At 39.2% G+C, this 23,399-nt stretch overlaps 1 protein-coding gene across 1 annotated transcript in view; it reads left to right on the forward strand.

The window, feature by feature from the left end:
• Window positions 1-23,399, forward strand: part of STK32B (serine/threonine kinase 32B) — a 156,371-nt gene that overhangs the window by 30,180 nt on the left and 102,792 nt on the right. Inside the window, exon 3 of the mRNA XM_018924889.3 lies at window positions 6,820-6,971. Within this exon, the coding sequence (XP_018780434.2) occupies window positions 6,820-6,971 (152 nt within the window). The remainder of the gene's footprint in view (window positions 1-6,819; window positions 6,972-23,399) is intronic.

A 23,399-nucleotide genomic window follows, 5' to 3' on the forward strand; every position in this document is an offset into this window, starting at 1 on the left:
AAACAAACAAACAAACAAACAGTTTCCTGGTATTTATGAGGACCAAAGCATAAGCAGAGAGCTGCCTTCACCTACTTGGCAAAGCAAGGTCACTGAAGCCAGAGTCTCCTTTTAGAGCAGTGCCCTGCACCTGGCCCAGGTACCACGGATCCCTGCCCTGTCTGTGCCCCTTTGGGTGTGCAGCAGACAGTACACCAGGTCTGTGCCAGGTCTGTCTGCACAGATAATACCCCAGGGAGGTCTGCATGTGCCCTGGAGTGTGGGAACTGCTCCATGAGGGGCCACACACATTCTGCCACAGCTTGCCCATCACTTGGCTTGAGCAAAAGAGCAGCCAGCTTACACAGGAGCTGTGGCTGAGATGGTCCTAGCAGGCTCAGACCTCACCTCCTCCATCTGTCCCTTACCAAGGGGGTCCTGAGCTCTCAAAGGACACCTTGGAAGTGAGCCTGTTTGTTTCCAGAAAAAAGAGCATGCTTGTGGTTTCTCTTCTCTCCACAAGCATTTCCCACCCTCCTCAAAACGGCTGTGGTGTATCTTTTCCTGAAAAATATTCAACAGTGTCTTGGAGACAGCACCTGCTGTTAAGGTGTCCCTAAGAAGAATTGGGTACAGAGCAGCAGCTGAAAGCAGGTGGACACTTCTCAGAAAAGACCAGAACCTGAGATACAAATAATTGTTACCAAATGGCCAAGGAGTTCCTGCCACAGCAGATGTTGTGACTGTGAATTGAAAATGCCAAAGGCAAGGCAGGGAGCTGATTTCTGAAGGCAGCTGGGGGGACAGATCCCAGCTGCTGAGGCAGCCAGCCCCCATGGAGGAGCTGAGGTGCTGAGCATCACCTTGAGCTCTGTGCAAGAGCGCGAGCTGAGCAGCACAGAGGCTCTGCCACACCAGATTCCTCCTGCAGCAATATCCTGCACAGGTTGCTGTGGCAACCAGAGTAATTTAAGAAATATTGAGAGAGAGAGAGAGAGACAGAGATATTGTACCAAAAGCAATAAAATAAAAAAATAGAGCATGTCTTAAAACATCCTATTTCTCTCAGAAAGCAGAAAAGGCCACAGAGGAGCCATAAAGGAAGCAGGCAGTTTAAGAAAGCGTGGCACTGAACATGGTGTTATACACTGCAAGATGCTTGAGCACAGCAGACCCCGAGCAGTAAACACCCTGCAATAGAGATTAACAGGCTTGCATCCTTTTTTGACATTTTCTGCTGCCAGGTACTTCCAGAAGGACGATAATAGGAAAAGTTGCCAGCAATGAGGCTTCTAAATGAACAATAAAGTCAAGACTGACTCACAGAGACAGACATTTGAAATGGTGACTGATTTACCATGTTGTGCTTTTGGCTATGTTATAATAGGTCATTTTAAAATGGGCTTCTTTCTTTCCCTTGCCCATGGAAGGAAAAACAAGGTGATTTGTCAGAAGCCTGTACTCATCTGGGAAAAAGAAAACTGTTACACCAAGGACTTTCCTGCTGCATTTGACAACTGCAAAATAAGGATTTAAGTTTAGAGGGAACTCATACTTTAAACATGTTCTCTGAGGATGGTGCAACACTATTTTCACCAATACAGATTCCCCAAAGCAGGTTCACAAGAACCACACACATAAAAACCTGTAAAAAAATTCGATATTTCTAGAAATATTATAGAAACATTCACCAGTTTTCTGAGAAGAGTGCCAGTCCTTCATAAAGAAGGCTTGTTTTATTTTCCTGTATGATGTGAAAGGGCCAGGGCTCCTTTGTGAGGACAGAGATAGTAGAAACAGGGACATATGATATGTTAGAAGTGCTGTCTCCTGCTTAATCTGGCTATTTTTTTCCAATATTGCTATATGTAGAGCTCTCGCTCTTCTCAAACAAAATATTGCAGAAAATGATATATTTGAAGATCATCCAATAAGTACAAAACCAACAAGGACTGAAATACAAGAATTCTCATTGTCCTTTGCTGCAACAATAACCACATAATTGCAGGGTTACTGCTGCACAATAATTTGTATTCAGGTGTAACAACTAGTTCTCAAAGATATTATTGTACCAATTTTCTCTGACTTCTCTGTTCGTGGGAGCAGTTATATTAAACAATCTAACATCCTTAAATTGAATTCAAATTATAATTTCAAGGTACAAACTCTCTCCTGTTTGTCTAAGATGCTGAGACAAAAGACTTAGTTCTGATTAATTTGGTTGAATAAAACTGTGACTTCCCGTGATGAAGTAAAATTGAAATTACAGTGGTGTAAACCAGATGGGACCCCAGAATCATGTCTGCACTGATTGAGGGTACTTTAGTAAATAGTATGCAAAATACTTCAGAAAAAATATGCTTCTATCCTAAAAGCAGCAGAACACACCACTGCAGAATATTAATATTGTTTGACAGTATTATGACCTGGTTTTTAGCTTGAGTTAATAGGAAAGGATACTAAGCAGATGCTTTGGCTGCTCCAGATGTCATTCTTTGCTCAGGGGAATCTGGGAATGAATCTCCCTGTTTAAAGGAAACCCCCTGGCAGCCTAAAGACATCCATTCTCCAGCCTCTTTGAGTAAATCTTGCCAGCTCTGCTTGTAGGCTAAGACTGTGAGAACCAATTTTTCAGAGCACAGGGGTAGGGCAGACAAGGGAGCAGTATTTCAGGCAGATGCTCAACAGCAGGTGCATCAATTCCCATCTGGAGTGTATCTGATTTCTGTCTCTTAGCCCTCTGTGTCGGGTGAGTGCTTCTGCCTGAGCAGTGCACAGCCCCTCTGCTGGGCTGGGACTCCTCATGGCAGCCAAAGCTGCCCCATCTCATCTCCTGTGTGAGATGTAAAATACCACACAGAGGCGTGGGTGAGTGGGCACCCCAGCTTCCAGCTCTCCACCTGACAGTGGCCTCATGCAGAGTTTCTTCTGGCTGCAGGTTTGCCTCTCTCCTCTTTTATCACCTGTTGTGTGAAACCACATCTTGTGGCAGTCTGAGAGGTCTAAGTACTCCTGTGCTAAATTTAGACCAAAATTGACACTAAATGCTCCTTGTTCTTTCCACACCATGCACATAGCAGCTGTAAGTCTCTTCTAGTGGGAAACAGTGATGGCTGAAATATCAGACTTGCTGCAAAACACAGATTTTTCCTCTTTTCTCTAGGAAGAACTTTGTTGAAGCTACCCGCAGTTGCTCCTCCAACACAGCATTATGCAGATTCCTTCAGCAAGCTTCTCTGTCTTTTGCATGTGAAATCAGAGGAAATCCAAAAGGTAGTTTAGATTTAGAAGTCACAGCACATGTTGCTCTTGAAAAATGAAGCTTAGCCCTACAGCCATAATCTACTGCCTTCCTTCCCCAGATTCTGAGAGAAAGTGGCCCCAAGTCACTCTCTGGTCAAATTTCTTCTAACCTGATAGGTTTTAAGGCAGCTCACTGTTACCTTCTACCAGAAATAACAAAAGACACCACCCTGTGATAACAACTAGGATACATTAAAAAAATCCCCTTTAGAAAGGGAACATTTTCACAAGAGATTTTTAAAAATAGCACTATATCATTTGAGGGAAAATTAATGGAGTTCATAATGCCTGCCTTTAAACATGTACCACACAGATGCCTACATCTAAACTGGTAATCTACAGCCTCTTTAGGGGACATTAGAGGGAAACCATTCCAGGTACAGAGATAGTCCCCTGTACCTCTTTAGATCCATTCCCTATGGAGATGGCTGCTGTCCTTCTCTACTGACTATGAAGCTGAATAGTTGTTGAGTTCAGAACACATATTTGCTCTAAATCATCACTCTGTCTGGCCTTTGGTAAATGGTATTCACGGAAAAATGGAAAGAGTGTGAGTGAGACAGGCTTCCATACTGATACATGTAAATAAGGCAATTCTGCACAGACTTTCATCATAATGAGTCACCACTGAATTTTTTCGTTGAGGTTCCAGAATTTTTTTGTTGAGGTACCTGTTTATCCCTATTTTAAATTGTTCCTTTGAAACAAAAAAACCCCAGCTTAAACAGTTCCCATTTAGACTGCACCTGTGAGAAGGACTCAAGGGCTTTTCCTTTCTTCCTTACCTTGGTGGAAAGTTTCAATCCATTGATGTCCTGCTCAGGAGAAGAGCTGGCAGCCAGCAGGTGGAAGTGCCAGGGAGGATCTCCTACACAATCCAGCTCTGTCATAGCTGGATTGTTTTGGAGATAAAAACAATATCTCTCAACCCTTCAATGTCAGGCATTTTTCACAATAACATCAACATGGATGCAGATTATGTTTCCTGATTTTTAGTAGGAGGCAGCTTCATTATATTCATTAAAATCCTATTGATTTTGTAACCATGTTAAAGGATTTGCATTGGTACACATTGCTAGGAAATGTTTACTATCATTCTGCCTTGAAGCTATGTGTTAGGCAAGCTTCTACCAACAACAGAAGGTCTGTTTCAGCTGTGCTGAACACCCTTGTCTTTACTGCCAGGTAAGAGAGCTGAGTGCCTTCTGGAGTCCCAGCAGCAATGCAAAACTTGTTTATATCACATATTTTGGTGCTGCATATGATCTTGGTTTGCCACATTGGTCAAACCTGTAATTCTCAAACGCATTCTCTCAGCAGTCTCTCTAGCCAATCCTTCAATAGGGACGCTTTTAATGTATACACTAGGAGGCTTCTGCAAACACCTAACTCTTGGCCAAGTTGTACATGAAAATCATGATGCAGACTAATGTACATGGCTGAATTTCTGGACTTAGGTTCTGAGCTAAAATCCCCAAATGTTGCACTTTATAATGCTAAATTGGACTCTCCATATATTCTGAGATCTACACAGGATGTCAGGATTTGCTCCTGAAAATTCTGCTTGTGCTTTTGAAGCTCCCGTGGGAGCTTGAAAAATTCATTTTCATCCCTACCTTTCCCACTCAGTTTCAGCTTGATCCCACTTGCTACTTTTCCTTCCTCCTGAAGGCCAAACACAATTCCCCGTTGTTCCACATCCAGGGTTCTTTCCATATAAATGTGAATCTTTAGTTATCTTAACAGCATCAACAGTTTTCAGATCTTTCATAACAGTCCAAGGTGAAAAATAAAACCAAACTTCAGTACTCACCATTGTGTAACATTGATGGGCTCAAAACAAAATGTTACCATCCCTGATTTTCTTAATAGCAGAACATCTCCTGATACTAGGAAAGGTAATTAGAAACACTGCTTAATCATGCCTTATCATTATAGGTTAAAGGTATTCTGTTAACTCCTCTATTTGGAGTAGATTTGTGCTCAAGGACGCACTTTATGAAAATAGAGTTCTGTCACCAACATGTTTTCCTTAGGATTTTTCCCCTCCTGAGAAGCTGAGAGGCCTCAGGAACAAACTGTAAACGATTCTTATCTGCTGCTGTGGAATGCAACAGGAGGAATCTGTGATTGGCCTCATCCGGCTGTTTCCAATTAAGGGCCAATCACAGATCACCTGGCCGGATGGTCTCGGTCAGACACAAGACTTTGTTATTCATTCTTTTTCTATTCTTAGCTAAGCCTTCTGATGAAATCCTTTCCTCTATTATTTTAGTATAGTTTTAATATATTAGCTATCATAAAATAATAAATCAAGCTTTCTGAATATGGAGTCAACCTTCTCGTCTCTTCCTTCATCCTGGGACCCTTGTGGACAATACCACAGAGTTCCAGAGAAATAAGCATGGTTTGACTTTACTGGCCCCATTCCTCACAGTTTCAACTGTGGGAAGTTGCCTTACTTACTCCTGATTGTTCCTAAATATTGGGTGCATAAGTTCTTTAAATACAGACACAAAGGATTTCTTTTTGGCTACCACTGTGTTGTAATCTGATGTCTTAACATGAATTGATGAATGTATAGTATAATGTTTTGTGTTTAAATTATGGGAGCATGTATGTGTGTATGTATGTGTATGTATTTAAATATACAAATAAAAAATAATGCCCACATCAAATGAATCTAGAATACCTTTGAACTTAGACACTGCAGACCTGGGATACCTAAACCAGATGTTTCCACTACATTCAGAACAATTGTGCATTTCTCTGTTGCCAAAAACTGTACTGAACCTGATGCTTGGTTGTGGTGCTTGTGCCAGTCTCCAGCTCCATTCTCAAGGTGAAATACCATGACAAAAAGAAATCCAGAATTCCTATGGAATTTCTCTTGACTAAGATTTTCTTCATGCATTTACATTATTTGGCTTTTGTCAAAAAAAATAGATAGAGTAAAAGTGTAGAAATTTACTGCCAGAGACTAAATCATTGTAATGGTCTCTTGTGAATTCAGAAATATTATGATGAATACCTTTATGAAAATTCTTTTCCTTTCAGCAGTAATTAAGGGAGCATTATTCTGATATTTAGATGAAATATTGAGCCTTGGGAACACAGGCAAGGTTTATGATGCAATAATCAAGATGTGAGTATTGACTTGTGGGAATGAGGACAATGACTGAGCATTTTCCTAGGCAGGAGGCAGTAATTTCTCTGAATAATTAAATAGCCTGTGATTTCAGCCATTGCAGCCTATTACTCTTAGCTTTACCATGTAAGTTCTGAAAGTTATGATATTTTTCTGGGTCCCAATTTCCTCTTATACAGGGTTGGGTTGGGTTTTTGTTAATTTTTAATTACAACCTGTTACAAAGAATCCTGCAGAGCTGTGAAGTGAACTTACTGATTGTGTTACTCAGTTGTAATGTCTAGATCCGAATTATTGAAATATCATTAAAGACTCCTTTTTTCCAAAGTCACAACTGAATTCACTTTCCCGAGGTGTCAAAATTTTTCTTTTACTTTGCTGCCAATTAGGTGTGCATTGTACAGAAGAGAGACACCAAGAAAATGTATGCCATGAAGTATATGAATAAACAGAAATGCATTGAGAGAGATGAAGTTCGCAATGTTTTCCGGGAGCTGCAGATAATGCAAGGCCTGGAGCATCCCTTCCTGGTCAATCTGTGGTAAGAAAATCATTAAAATGCTTTCATGGAGCTCTCATTTTCTCCTTGTTGCTGAATCAGTTCAGAATATGGAAGGCTGGAAAGCTGAAAAGAGCAAAAGACTTCCTTTGTTAAAGGTATTAGGTTTCACAGGGAGCTTTATTGTTCATTAATATTTTTAAGGTGTCTTTTTTAATTAGAATATTTAAGCATCATATTCATCTGTTCATTTCTGCTTTGGTTTCTCTCCAAATTATTACAATGCTGTGTTGAAATGTGTTGTCCTGTCCCTTTTTTTTTTTTTTTTGACAATACCTGGACTAAACCTCTCTAATAAAGCTGTGGAATATTGAATACAACCATTAATTTTTTTAAAAACGTTGATTCAGAGAAAATTTGAAGCTCAATTACTTTCTATAAATTACTGTCACAGGACAACAGAAAAGAGCCTGTTTGTCACCTAGAATTTCCCTTATCTTCTTCATGCTTTTGGTCACACATGATTGTGAGAAAATGCTGGTCAAGCAATGACTGGCTTCAACTACACCAGCAGCTTAAAATATTTGCTGGCTCTTATGTAGTGTGATAATATTTGCTGGCTCCTGTAGTGATACTAGTAATGGGATGCAGAGTTTTCCTCCTTATTTAATGACCTGTATCATTCAGAAAATGAAAAGGTGGAAGGGACATAAACCATTACAATGTGAAAATTATTCAGTCTGTGAATAGCTTGATTGGCTGCAAATGGTTACAATGCACACTGCTCTTGTGTTCTGTGAGTTTTACCTGCCTTACTTGAGGTCACTGCTCAATCTACAATGTTCTACCCATCCCTTAGCTCACTCCTGGTGCCAGGTCAGCACCTTTCACAAATTAAAAGCCAAATTGTGTTTTGTCTTGAGTGAGCATAGCTTTAGTATAATTGCACTCTGATAGAAAGCATTTGAACCCCAAATTTATTCCAAATTAGGTCTGAAAGGACCTAATTATATACATACATATGTGCTCTCCATTGATATGAATGATCTGAGCTAATCTAATACCCTGGTGAAAGTTTTAAAAAAATACATCATTGTGACTGCAATACAAAACTTCCCCAGTACATTTTCCAAGGTTCCAGCAAGCTGTAGTCTTGGGATTTCTTTACCAAAGCTATGGCAGATATATCTGTGCTTAGGAGCCTGTGGAGTTCTCTGTTATGTATTTATCTACCTTTTTTGAAATCCCACGAATTTTTGTTCTTTATCAGGAGGTGTGGAAGTTTCCACTGTGTAACTAGACACTGCACAGAAACAGTCATAGGTTAATGTGATCTGAGAGATAAACATAGCAGTGCTGAAAGACTGAAGATCAAATATTTATTGTGAAACAAAAAGAATGCTAGATTCCCATTACTGAGTTATACTCAGTATAACTGAGTATATGATAAATATTCTTTCACATTTTCTTTTTCCATGCCAAAGATTAGACTTGAAATAAACAATACCTTAAAATGCACTGGGCATTATGATGCCTTTTATCCTTCCTACCCTTCTAAGACACCATCACAGGATATCAAGACTCAAATGTGATATGTGTGTATGAGAAATGCAGAAAATGAAAGAGAAATAATGTACTCTAGAGTTACAAAACATTCCAGGCACTGTTCAAGATGCTTCAGTGCACTAACAATGCTTTATATTTGATGTCTCTTGCAATGGTTATAGTTGACCAGTCCATCTACAAGCACTGATCTCTTCACTCTCCTGACTGGTGACAGGACTCAAGGAAAAGCCATGAAGTCGAGGCAGGGGGGGTTAAAGTTGGGCATCAGGAAAAGGTTCTTCACCCAGGGAGTGGTTGGGCACTGGAACAGCTCCCCAGGGAAGGGGTCACAGCACCAGCCTGACAGAGCTCAAGAAGTGTTTGGACAGTGCTCTCAGGCTCGTGGTGTGACTCTTGGGGATGTCCTGTGTAGGGTCAGGACTTGGACTCAATGATCCCTGTGGGTCCCTTCCAACTCAGGGTGTTCAGTGATTCTGTGGTTTTGTATGAGGCTCTGCTGACATTCAGAGACTGTAAATAAGACAATTAAAATTGTAGAAATTAAAAAAAAAACAACTTTCTTTGACCCTTTTTTCACCTGAAGTGCTCACCTCAAATGCTGCACATTCAAATGTCTGGCGATTCGAAGATTTGACTCCAGAATGAGCTACTGAGCTGCTGCAGAACCTGTATTCCACCCTGAGGCAGATAAAGGGAAATCTCGAGCCTCAACTTTCCCAAAATTAACCTAGTCTACCCTGAATAACTCTTTCCTTGTATTGGGCTTAAAATATGTTTCCATAAAAAATTAACCTTGAACAATCCTAAGTTAACTTAAATTAACTTGTGATATATTTTTGGAGTGTCTATACTTGCAGGCTGCAGTAGAATTTTCCAGACCTTTGACTTCTCTGTCTCAAATTTCAGCTGAATTTCAAGATATTCTACACATTACCTTCAAATAATGACTTTTGTTATTGAACTGCAACAAAGACAAAGAACAAAAATCATAAATGATCCATGAATAATGGTCACATCTGTTCAAACCATATGAAGCTTTTAAACATATTAATTATATTTCATTTATTTAATATTTGAAACTACATTTTTATTTCTACCATGGGATAAGGAACACTGCAAGTATGAATGGAATAGCTCTTAAATATGTTGTTCCCAGAAATAATTTCTTAAAATAACATTTTCATTGATTGTTGGTGAACTAGAACTCTGTTTAATGTATTTCTACTTGCAGTTTAGATGCAATAATGATTTGCATCAACTACATTTACATTGTAGTTATAACTTATATTAGATGATTGGTATGAATCCATGCATTTTCCTCCTGTGAGTCAATTCCTGACGCACTAATGGAAGGAAACAGTTGAATCTGCATTTGTTCTGCAGTAACTGCAGCTGGATTAGTTTCATTTTTCAGAGTTGGATTTTGCTATTTTGTTGATTGCACTGTAAATGCACAAAGGGACTGTAACAGGAACTACTAAGCCTGGATTGTTTCAGAAACTGGAATATTAATCTACCAAGGAACAGTAATGTCATGGTGTACAGGGAATAAGACAACTTCAGCTTGTTTAAATGGCAAAGTTCTTTTGGCCTAGTCTCTCTTTCCAGGCTCTATCACACTCTCTTAGGGCTCATATCAGATTTTGGAAATCCTGTCTGAAGTAAGATTTTGGTGACTAAAATCATGAAATTAAAATATTTTACTTTTCACAAATATAATTTTCTGTAAGTATAATTTCAGTGTCCTATTTTTTTTTTCATTGTGATGAATTGAAATGAAATCCTACATCTTTCAAATCAAAATGTCAAATCCTAAATCAATATTGAAAAGCATACTTGGAAGAAAATTCCATCATGATAAGCTTTTCATGAGTTTTCCCTGATGTGAACAGCTGATTTTCAAAAGTTTATCATCTGGATTTCAAAATAAAATTAAAATAGTAATAAATCTCCTAAGAGCTCCTTGAACATATTAATCTTTCTTTGAGAAATTGCATAATCAAAAATAAAAGCTGGCAGTTTAAGAAACAAACACAAATACTGGAAAGTCCTTTAGTTTTTCATGATAACTGAAGAAAGTAATGAAATGTGTGTATACAATCCTTCATCAGTTAAATTCTTGTGGAGAGAAAAAGAAGAGGAAAAAAGGTAAAAGTTCTGTGGTGGGTGGTTCTGCTGGATCTATCAGTAACCACAGCTTACACAAGAATACAGACAAGCTCATATAAAATAAGGGTAACATCTCAACTCTGAAAGAGCTCTATTAAGCCTTTTGAGGCTCATGCATCTTCTCTGAGCTTTATTAAATTTAACTTCACAATCTCAGCTTATAAATCACATTATTTGAAGTATGTCTTTCATAACATCTGGCACAGAAGGAATCACTCTTCTATAAATGCTCATAAAAGCTTGGAGGATAACAGTGTTTTTCAGGAAGGGTTTGGGGTTGATTTATAACCTTCATTTTAGAAATGAAATTGAATAAATGCTTAAAGCCACTTTTATCACCATTAGAGGCATTTCTGATAATAGAGATTCCTTCTTAAAATAAAATGCAGTCCTGTTTTTTATCACACCTTTTTTTGTCATGGGTATTTCAAGCATAGATGAATGGGCTGTAGGAGTGTCAGCTGCCAGCTTGGTCCCACCTTGAGTCTGTTCCTCTCTCATATTCAGCACTTTCTCCATGTTCATCCTTCCCCAGCTATCTGAGTGTCCCCATGGCAAGATGAGTGGTGTTTCTGAAAGTATTCCTGTTTTAAATACATTTCTTACACCGTGCATTAGGGCTGAGCCAAGAGCCAGGTTATTTGCCAGGTACCAGTGCAGGTAAATTTAGAATTATGTGACTTTTCCTCAGTCATGAAGAGATGTTTGAAACACCCCCTGCTCTGAAAACAGCACGGTTTACCACAATAGACAGATTTTTTTTTTTTTTCTCAAAAAAATCATGTCTCAAAATGGTTTCTGTGCTGATGAGGAACAGAAAAAAATGAAAAAAAATTGGACCATTTCTCAAAAGTTTTGAAATATTGAAGTGATCTTATTTTTAATAGCCTTGCAAAAAATGTTTAACTTGCCAGAACATTTTGTAAAGCAACAGGGAGAGAGAAGGAGAGCCATTCTCTTTTTTCAGTTTATAGTAATTTTCCTGGTATAGACAAAATAGAATGTTTGATTTATTTAACCAGCCATGAAGAAGTGTTAGCTGCATTCTCTGAGTGGCAATATGCTGAGATGTATTTTTCTTTTCACTTATCAGTCTGTGGAAACTGCATGTGTTCCATGACAGACCCACAGAAGCACATTGCTGTTCCAGCCACAGTAAGACTAAGTCTCAAATCCAGTGAAAGCTGAAGAACACACATTGCAGCAAAAAAGTTCATGGACTTCTAAGTTCATCTAATACCCAAACGTGTCTCCAAAAGAAAGAGGAGGTAAAAAAGAGAACAAAAGGATTCTGGAGACAAGAAATTAGTTTTTCAGTCTCAAGTGTTGGGTGGGTTGCTCGATGTCTCACAAATACAGGTACACAACTGGAAATTAACACTTCCCTGTGGAAGGTGCTCTTTCTAGGGTATTTTGGGAGCAAGGTCACCTTGGTCCCCATAGCATGGCTTTGTTCCTCAGGTTGGTATCAAAATGTGCTCAAATAGAAAAACTTAGGGAAGCAAGAGCACCTGATCAAGTGTTTTACTGCTGGGTGGAGGTGAAGATGACCAACCAAGGAACACCAATTACCTATCAGAGACCAAAGCAATGAGAGGAGGTGGTTTAGGTCTATCTCAGGTGTCCTTGTTTAGTGTTTGTGGTCTTGTGGCTACTTAACTTGCCTTGATATAGGTGGCCTAATGTGGAATGAAAAGACTTTACTGGGGGGGATTCAGAATTTCTTTTCTGACATGTGTTGCAACTGGTTTTCTGGGGTTCATGAGACACCACAATAACAGCTGTGACTAAAGTTCATGATTTACCAGAATAATTGCATTGTTTTGGAAGGGAGCAGTGGGGCTGTGCTGTTTCCTGCTAGGACCCAGGCTGGGTGTTTGCAATTGGCCTGACAGCCCTGTGAGCAGTAAGAAGTTCTGATGAAGAGGATGTGGTGGATTCCAAAATTCCACCCATACTTCATAGTATGTGGTGGATTCCAAAATTCCTGACCCACATTCAGTTTTCCTGGAGAGTAATGAAGGTGCTGAATGATCTCTGCTCTCTGGTTGTACCCAGCTGCTCCAGCTCTGGTTTATGGGGAGCGAGTCTTTGGTGTCCTCCTCACTGGCTGTGTCTATACTAGTAACTTAAAACTAGGTATCCTCTCTGGGCTCTCAAACCCAATATTTCACATTGCAGAATGTTTCTAGCCCGACTCCCAGCCTCACTGTGGACTGGGGCATGAGCACCATCCCAGAGCAGCCCCAGGTGCAGCCAGGATGTTCCCAGCAGGTAGGAAACCTGCACACCCAGTGCCTGGGATTGGGAGCTGACCAGGAACAGACTTTTCTCTGCCATTTGGTCTCAGAGCATTTGGGCAACAGCCACTCATGTGTTTTTATTGATGCAACGTGTGTTTCTTACTTTTGTGAGTTTAGCTGAGGTCATAAATGCCAGGCTTGTAATCCTGGTCCTTTCCAGATATTTGACAGTGTCTAAGTTTCTTTTCCAGCCAAGAAGAGATTTGTAAATCAAGGGAGGAAGATATATTTAGCATCTTGCACAGATCTTAGATGGGTGAATTATTCTTGCTATAGATGAAGCAAAGGGTGAGTAGCTTTCTCACATAGCTAGATTAATTCATCACTGCATTAATGTAAATCTGAAATAGGTGAAGATATTGAAAAAGACTGAAAAAATTTTCTGTTCTCTAGAGACTTAGCAGAGATAATGATGGACGAAAAAGGGCATAGAAAGGTGATGAGGCAGCAGGAAGGGTAAGATAATTGGAAGAAAAGAGTATAGAATAGATTTGACTTGAGTTGTAAATGTTCAGGATATTATTTCTAGCTGTGGAAATTACATTGGACTCAACACTGCCAGCTGGTGACCTCTGGGTGTTTTGCTAAATGAATGTTAGCTCTAACATCATCACCAACTGATGAAAGTGTGATGCAGCAGTTATTTATTTTTTGTGCTGATTTTAATAACCTAAGATAACAATTGACAGTATTGGGACACTGTCTGGAGAAGTTTTATTCTGGTGACTAATTGTTTCCTGTGAGAAATTGCTGTCACCTTGAAATATATATATTTGGGCTCAGCTTTAATACATTCCTCTTAAAAGTGGGAATTGGCCTTTGGCACAGTTTAAGTTTTGATCTTTTTTGCATTAGAAACTGCTGCATGAGATATTTCATCTCCTGTGAGTCTCTCTGCATCCTGAGACCCTTCTTAAGAGTGTGCCTTCTGCATCATTCTTACTGAGACACAGGCTTTATTTGCTGACCCTAATAAACTTTTCTCACAGAAAGCTTTCTCTGCAAGAGGAATCTTACTATAAATATTGATAAATATCGAACTGCTGGGAAAAATAATCCCTTTCTGTTCTAAAAATGTTCATTTCCAGCCATGTTCCTCTTATGAATTTGCAATTCTTACCTTGTTTGGCCTTTGCAGTGGGGTAGCTGCTGCCCAAAGCAGACCCTCCTGAGCTTGGAGGGAGTTTTGGCCATGTCTCACGTTTGTGGTGTGGACAGCTGCAGGAATCCTGTGCACATTTATGGCAGGAATGGGTATCATTCCTTTTGGGCAGATGCAAATCTCCAGTGCTGTGGTAGGGGTGTTCTCAGGAGAGCATGGGAGCAGGGTTTGGATGCTGTCAATGGAATGCAATGTGAAATAAAGAAGAAAAGCACTTAGATATTGCTTCAGACTCCTCAATTGCTGCTTTTGGCAAGCAGTGCTTTTTTTTCTGCATGTTTTCCTGCTTTATTTATTTATTTTATTTATTCTCTGCTTTAAAGGTTATGAATGCCAACACAATAGCTGGAGTGTGCAATTAGACTGCTAACCAAGGTCCTTTAGGTAAAGTGGTTTTTTTGACAGAGTAATGAGTACATCATGTAAATGCAGTTTTCAGTCAGGATCAACTCTTACCTCTGCTGTAGGAACTGGGACTGCAATTAACCTGTAGTAAAGGCTCTGTGAAATGTAGATTGCACAAGATGCAGCTCAGTGCTGTGTTAACAAAGCCCAGCCACAGTGGAATGGCCATCAGAGGGCAAAACTGTCTTGGGTGCACCTGTAAAACCATCTCAAGTGTGAATGCAAAGCAGGTGATTGGTACAGAAGAAAAAGAAGTCCTTAACACTTCCACTGCAAAACTTTGGTACTGAACAGATCCTACAGATACACAACTAGTCCAACAATGTTACAGCTGTAACATCTATAGAAACTTGTCCTGGTTTGCTTTTGAGTACATTTGTGGTTTTAGGGATGATGCTTTTTTGTTCAAACCAGACAAAACACATAGGGAAATTCTTTTTTATTTATAACAGGTTGAAGGAAAAGTCAGAGTAGTGATACTAAAAACAAAACCAAAGCCCCATGGAACTAGCAAGAGATATCAAAATAGTGGTAATTGAATATATATGTGCTTCAGGTGATATGTTATCTCTCCAAGTCATATTTCCTTTTGGTTTCTGCAAGGATGTCAAGGATATTTTTCAAGTTCCAAGCATTAAAAGTTGGAAATTATTTTTGCCAGCTGTTCCAAAGGACAGAACAGAAGCCAAAAGCTTGCATATAAGGGTAAAAGAGATGTAAATACATGATTAAATAATAATAATAATAATAAAAATCCTGAGTGCAAGGCAATTTAAAATATCCATTGTTAGAATTGTATCAGAGTGAATTTAAAATGGGAAATAGTGCAATTAAACCAAAGAGGAAATTCTGTAATGCATTAATTTTTCTTGCCTAGGAGAATCTTTGGTTTAAATCATTAAAATTTATCAACGCTTTTATTAATTTAAAAGTCAACTACAGATTTTTACAGCATAAGTGTGCTTTGAATTCCATTTTATTGAGCAAAAATTATATTTATTGTACTTGTTAAGTGCAGTAGGAACCTGATACTAAGACTTCAGAAAATTATTAATGGCATCCTGTTTCAAGATTAATGACAGTTGTGCAGTGTAAAGCTCTAAAGAGAAGAGGATCCCTCTCATGTTTCATAAGTACATGACACATAAGGGAGGATTTAAGGTTCCCTTTCTGTGGTGATGTGCATTTTACAAATTAACATCTAAAACAAAGAAAGGTTATGAAGATGACTACTTAAATTCCTCTGCAAAATGGATATGGCCAGTAGGAAAATTACTTCTGCCCATCCAATTCTCTCTAACTACCTGAACCAGAATTTATCCAGGGTGCAGAGAGCGAGTTCTTTATTGCAAAAGCTGAGCTGGTGGGATTGAACCTTGTTGACAAATGAGTAAGTGAAATAAACCTAACAGAGAAAATTCTTCTTCTTGACCACAGCTTTTACAGCCTCACCTTTCACCTAGGCTGGGAGAAGGACAAGAGAAAATAGAGGTGCAAACAAAAATGGCAATGAGCCTGGGGAGAATGTGAACTGTAGGCTGAAAGGAGAAGGCATTTTTCTCCTTCAGTGGTACAAAATCTAACCTAATTAGAAAGTGTAACCAATATCACAAATCAGATTCTTCAGGGTCTGGACTTTTTTTACTGACATTTGAAAAAAAAGCAGAAGAGAAAATCAGATATTGTTTCTTATCTCTCCAATGAAAGAGAGATGAACGATAGATTTCTGTGCAGGTTGCTCTTTCTGTGGAAGTGGAAAACTGAAACCTTTTTTAAAAATAACCAAATATATTATAACATTTGTTCATCTTAAACTAGAGCACTTGAAATTCTCTCTTGAGGAAAATGTCCTTTATTTGAAGAAAATATTCCAAACCTAGATATTCCTTCATAGAGAAAATTTACTAATTGATAAATGATCAAATTATATGATAAAAAAGGAACAAGAAAGTTCCCATTTAAAGGGAATTTTAGGAGTTAAGCTTCATAATGCGCTAAAAAATATAGAGATATAATTTAGAAGTGAAGAGAGTGACATCAAAGAAGAATAAAATATGTTATGCTGGTCTCAAGTATTATCCTTTTCATTATTGTTCATTGCTCAGTTAATGGTGACATCTGTAGCCTTGACAGTACAGTACTGCATTCCTAAGGAAGGATGAGCATGGCTTCTTTCCAGTCACTACAACCAGCTCTGTGGAACAGAGCAGGACAATTTCCATGTCTTGTACCAGCTTTGCTGCATGATCCAGGTTCATGTGGAGAGCACCTGCATATTTTTGCTGGCTCTGGGAAGTCTGATGCAGCAACACCTTCCATTCATCTTTAGCCATGGTGGAGTTGTCTGCATTTCTGCAGCCTGTAGCAAATTATGGTTTGGGCCAAGCAACCTGAGGTGGTCCTATCTCTCCTCTAAAAGTTGGTGGAATATGGTGGATAACAAAGTCCTTATGAAATAATAATGACAAAACTCTGGTTGTGATCCATATTTGGGGTCACTCAATTGCAGAATGGTGCCAATGAAGCATAGGGTCTTCTAGCATTTGTTCAAGCAGAGAGTGGAATTATAGATGCAATGAAAACTTGACACTATCAATTCGCATAAAAATATATAAGAATGATAAGGCAGTCTTTTAAAAAGCAGTGACACATTGGAAATATCACAGTGAGTATCTGGAATCACAGAGAACAGGGTGTCTTTGGGACTGGCCTCATGCATGAAGTGAATGCCTTATGCATGTGTGCTACCAAGAAATGAACAGCTCTTCCTCCACACAGCAAGTAAAAAATCTGTTTGACCATTGTGCACCTCAGCAGCCTGAGGCAGCTAAACAGCACAACAGGATCCATTTAGACTAACAGGGAAAAAAATAATACTCTTATGACTCTCTGGCAAAGTTTAGTGCTGAAGAAGACTTTGCACTTTTCTGCTGGCACTGCATTTTCAGCAAGCTTGTATTAAAGTTTCCTTTGAGCTCTTAAAAAACTCCACACAGTGTCTGTCTGTTCCTAATCAATCATTGTAGGCATTTTCCTGCTTGGCAAGGTCTGTCACTCACTTGTGACATGCAGAGGAATACTTGCTCAGAGGTATCCCTGGGTTTCCTCTGTGGCTGGAGGAACCACGTATGGTTTAATACCTCTCTCCTTCTATTTTCCTTTCTGTACATAATGCAAGAAAATCTTATAACCTTGATATGCCAGCTTCAGGATGCCCCATCAGTAAATACAGAGCTGCCTGTGGATCTTTCTTTAGATGTCTATTTAGTACAATTGATGCCACATGCACAGTATCTGATAACTAGTGGCAATGGTTGACACTCCCAATTCAGAAGAAATTTATTTTTAATTATTATTATCACAGCCTGCTTTAATGACATCCTATATTCTTTTTTCTGTACCTGTTCTAATGAACAGTTTCATTTCAAGCTTTTTCTTTCTTTTATCTTTCTTACTTGTGATACAACTGAAAACTTTTTGTCACCGAGGCTCTTGTGCTCTCCTGGTCTGTCTGTGCTCTTTCCCAGGGGCAAGAGAAAAAGAAGACCCTCCAGGTTGTTGTCCAGCTTCTGTCTAAGTAGGAAATCCTGGCTGAACAATGCCTCTACAGCCTTGCCAGCATGACTTTGTTATAAGCTGTGGATCACAAGAAGCAAAGGATGCTGTCAGTAGCTTTGGAGTGGTGGGGCTGTCAGACACGATGAGGCTGGGGAGCAGTGCTGAGCACAGGAGGGACCAGGAGTCATGGCTCAGGCTCCCAGCCAGGCTGACAGCAGGAGGCAGCTGGAACCAGGGTCCTGTCACTGCCACAGACAGACAATTTTGTGCACATCAGCAGAAATCAATATGCTCTTACACTTTTTTTCCCTACTTAATCAGTTGTGTGTGAAGTGATTCAGTTTAACATTAGGCAGAGTCTTTGTCTTATTCGTTCACAACTCCCAGAAGAGGATGTAAAGTTATAATGAAATTGAATTATGGTGTCCCACAAGCATCTCCTTCTCTAAGACATGGTGGGTTTTGTTGCAGTCTAGAATTGTGGTAAAGAAAAATTTCTCTAACTATCCATTATTTAACTTGGGGAAAAAAGTATTATTCTTAATCTCCTGTTTAACCTACTTGCAGAACTTCATTGTGTATGAAATAAAAAGTTCCAGTTAAGCTTACAGGACTTTCAGCCATGCTATCCTCTCCCATGTTCTCTGTGGATAATGAATTTGTAACAGGAAGCTGCAGCAGGGTATAAAAGCATCCTGTGTGCCATTGTGTTTGCAGAGCCTCCTTCTAAGGACAAGACTGGAAAAGCAAGATGTGGTGGTTTGTACCACTTTAAATGCAGAATCTTTGGGGAAAAAATCGGATCTGGAAGTAAAGTACAGAGGTATCAGTACACAGAAGAATGAAACCTGGCAGGTGACAAAGAGTTTAATGAAGAGAGATTCTTCTTTCTCACTTATTGCTTTAACACCCTCTTGCCACCATCTTGATGCTGCCTCCTTCTGCCAGCACCCACACCCTGGCATCCTGGCAGGCTCTTGCTTCTAACCCAAGGTGATCCTTTACCTTACACAGTGGGGTCTGAATGCAGGAACATTTCAAAGTGGTGTTTCCTCCTCAAATTTACCCTCAAAATGTATCTGGGGGAAGAGTGGTGGGAGAGACTCTCCTTTATCTCTCTCATACTTCTGACTTATTTCTCTTTTGAAATATTTTTATAGCAAGATGTTTGTTTTGGCAGAAATTCTTAAACTATGCATTTGAAAATCATGTTGTATGAGCTGCCATAATGTTACCAAGTATTGCTCAATACATTTTCTGTGCAGAAGAATGAGGAGACATTAATTAGGTTCCATTGTTTCTTCGCCTTTAATGCAGGTTTCCATGACAGCAGAGAGAGAGAAATCAGTCAAAGCCAGTAGTTAAAACTGACAATTTGCATTCTGGTCAGTAGGCTTAAAAATGTGATGTACATTTAAATAATTAGATTGTCTGAATGTTTGGTCACATATTATACTTCTGAGTCTTTATTTACAGCAGTCTTCTGTAAAAATGTAAACTATTATGAGATGCTGATCTGCAGTTTTGACTCTCTGCTATTTGCAGAATAGGCTATTCAAATACAATAAGGGGTTTTATCCTAACTAATGCAGTAATAAGGAGTAATAAAACCAGGGTAGGAGTAGTTATGCTGTAGGCTAACTACATAGTTGTATGAAAATTATGTGTAGAGATGCCTTAAAATAGTTTTAACAGAATATAGCATTCCAACTAAAATCTAGTTTTTTTCTTCTTCTAAATGTCTGTCTCCTACTAGAAAAAAAAATCTGAACTCCAGTATCATCTAGATTCTCCAATGTTGGCACTGATTCTACTGCAAATTGCAGTCTGTTGCATTTTCTTACTGTTTCAATCTAGAGACAAAGATGTCTAATTTGCACACATCGACATAGGTATTTTTTAAAAAAAGTTTGTATCTTGCTGTAAAAAATGCTTAGGAAAAAAATTCTGGAAATACATGATTTCTATTCATGTTCTTAACCATCAATATTAGCCTGTAGCACAGGGATTTAAGATAGCTGCAGGTTTCCCCATGGAGAAGTACAAAGAGGGGAACTATGAAGTCATTGTAAATTTTCTTAAGCCCCCATAGACAAGAATTTTGATTTTATTACTCTTTCTGTCAAATGGATCTAATATGGGTCTGCATAATAAATCAGTCTACTCCAAAACATTCAGCTGACTTTGGTGAACAGTGTTTCCCACCTTAAAATTCTCCTTCTTTTGTGTGTGATGGAAAGCACTGACATATTTTGTTGAAACACACACATACAATAATTCCTTTTTTTCAGCTGTCTTTCTGGGGCATCAGGGTCTGAGTATAGCTCCAAAAGTTGCATCTGTGTTTCATTGGCACAAGCCAGAGACATTTCCACTTTTTCTAAGAGTAATTTCAAGCAGCAGAACTCTCCAAATACAAAAGCTGGGGTCAGACACCTGCGGGGCTGTTGTCATTTTATGACAAAGTGGGCAAAGTGCTCAGTTCAACAATTCAACATGTTCAGTTGAATATAAACAGTTGAAATAAACTTGTTCAGTTGAAATAAACTTGTTAGCAGCTGGGGAGAGTTGGCTGAAGAGGATGTGACTTCATCAGACCCAGTTCTTGGTGGTATGTTAATTATCAGATTATAAAATTGTGTGCTCCACCCCCTACCCAAACACCCTCAGCCTCACTCTGGGTCCTTCCAGATGTCATCCTAGGGATGTCTCTGTAGGCTCAAGCAACTGACTGCACTATTTATAGAGTGCAAGATGCATTCCCTCCCTGCTCCTCCAAAGGGGTAGTGTGCTAGGCACAAAAAATCAGATTTTGTACCTTGCATCACTTTCTGCATATAAAGAAATATTGCATCACAAATGGTAGAAAACTGCACAATTTCAAATACTAAAGGACCAAACAGCCCTAAGATGGACACTCTGGAGGGGGCTTGAGTAGTGGAAGGAAGAGTTGCTTGTTTAATCTGGATTTTTTAAAGGAAAACAAATATTGGAAATAACTGCAATGGAAGAGAAGACAAACTATGCCAAGGATTTTTGAGACAAGTGGTCTCCACAAAAGGTTAATCAGAATAGACATTATAAACTTTCACTGAGTAAGTAACAGTGGACTGGAGAAAGTGATTTCTGTCACTACTTGCCTTTAAGGAAAAATGATTGATACAAGTTCTGCCTTTGACAATTACAAGGTCTGCTTTGTATGAGAAAGGCTTGCTTTGGCACACCTGTTACTTCTGGTATCATTTTAGAAATGCAAGGCTTGGCTGCTGGAGAAAACAATCCATTTGTAAAGCCCAAGGATGGCTGGTAGCTCTGTAAAAAGAACTCTGAAAGTGGTTTGGTGTGTAAAGATGTGATGAGAGTGAAAAGGATCACAAATGAGACCCCAAATGGAACCTCCTGGTACAGGATGCATTGGAGAATTAGGTCATTACAAAAATGCCTGAGCTGAATGGAATCTGATTACAGTGGTGACAGCTTGCCTTCAAAGAGAAGGAATTACAGGGGAGGGTTTGAGGCTGGTTCAGTGCTTGTGGGGATACTCAAACCCCTCTCCTTTGGCTCATTTTATTTTGGAATAAATTTGTCTTTCCCTCTATGTGCTGCTGATATAATCTGAGAACAGATAAATTGAAAGTAGAAATAATGACATTGAGAATGGCAATGGGGGTTTCTGGAAAAGGTGAATGTATTGGGTTGACCCTGGCTGCTCTGCAGGTGCCACTCTCTTACTGCCCTCCTCAGCTGGATGGGGGAGAGAAAATAAAATAAAAGGCTCATGGCTCAAGATAAGGATGGGAGGGATCATTCACTGGTGACCATCACAGGCAAAACAGACTCAGCCTAGAGAAATTAGCTTAATTCTCACAGAAACCACACCTGCAGCCCACCTGCTACCAAAACCTTTCCACACTAACCTACTGGAATAAGTCTTGGAGATGAAGGCTGGATTAATGTTTGGTCTGCAAGAGGAAATTAAAAGAATATTTGGAATCCTCTTTTGCTGTACTCATGAGACTGATCTGTAGAGGATGTGGTAGTGTGGTTCATCTATGAAATCCCCACAGAGAGCACAAGTCTCAGAAGTAGAAAAAAATTGAATGGGGCCTTTTAAAGAAGTAAGTACAATTCTAGAAACTTTTAAGTTGGATGAGACATAGCAGAGCAGTGTTGCAGGGGCTCAGAGAAATGGAAATGGCTCACAATTTAACCAGAAGCATATTTACTATGAGTAATTATGCTGCAGAAGGAAAGAAGTGTTCCCAAACAGCTGGGAAGCAGCAGATACTTAAACCCTTTGCCCTTGCAAGAGCCCAGATATGACAGTCATTTGAGGAGAGGAACAATCATAATTCTAGTAAATGGTATCTTCCCTGCAGTGATGCTGTTTTGGCCTCTGACACGAACCAGTCTAAATATCTCTTAAAGACTGTTTTGTTTTGAGTCCTTTCTCTCTGCCAGAGAGAAGGGAGAAGAAAAGACAACATAAAATGCTGTGTGATGTGTGCCTGTGCTTGCCCCTTCAGTAGCTCCTAGTGCTTGAAGAGGCTGTTGGCAAGGAGGGCTTCTGTAACACCACCCTCTATGGCGGGGCAGGCAGGAGGCAGGGCTGAGAGAAGAGCTTTTCTGGAGCAAGAAAGAAGCCTCTTGACTTTGGCTGTATAATTGAGGGAGCAGGGTGGAGCTGAAATCTGAATACGGAGAGAAATCTAAGGATTCTGTGCCAAAAAATGGCTACAGGATGAAAAATATTTGTTTTAAGCAGCTTTATCCATCATCTATCGACTACTATCTATCATCTACTACATCTATCTATCATCGATCATCATCTATCTAGCTATCCATCTATCCATCATCCATCTACCATCTATCCACATCCATCTATCATCTATCATCTATCTATCTATCTATCTATCTATCTATCTATCTATCTATCTATCTATCTATCTATCCATCCATCCATCCATCTACTATCTAATCTATATTTCCTTTATTGTTCAAGGTATGTTGACAGTCCTGGCTTCTATTTCCCATACAAGGTGTACTTATCACAGCATCTCACTAACTCACAGAAGAACAACACCTCACACAGTTGGTGTTGGGGTCAGTTTGGGTAAAATCTAGAGAAGACTCCTTTTGTACGTGGGGTTTTCCTTAGTTTTTTATTTTTATTATAAGATTGTTTGTTTGCTTGTCTTTAAGTTTATTGTAAAGCAAAAGATGCTGTAACTCTTCCTTCTACTTTTCTGAATTCTTAGCCTAATAAGTGTTTTATATTCTTCCTTTGGAAGACAGTATTTTCTATCC

The sequence above is a fragment of the Serinus canaria genome, chromosome 4, assembly GCF_022539315.1.
Source record: "Serinus canaria isolate serCan28SL12 chromosome 4, serCan2020, whole genome shotgun sequence".
NCBI lineage: Eukaryota > Metazoa > Chordata > Aves > Passeriformes > Fringillidae > Serinus > Serinus canaria.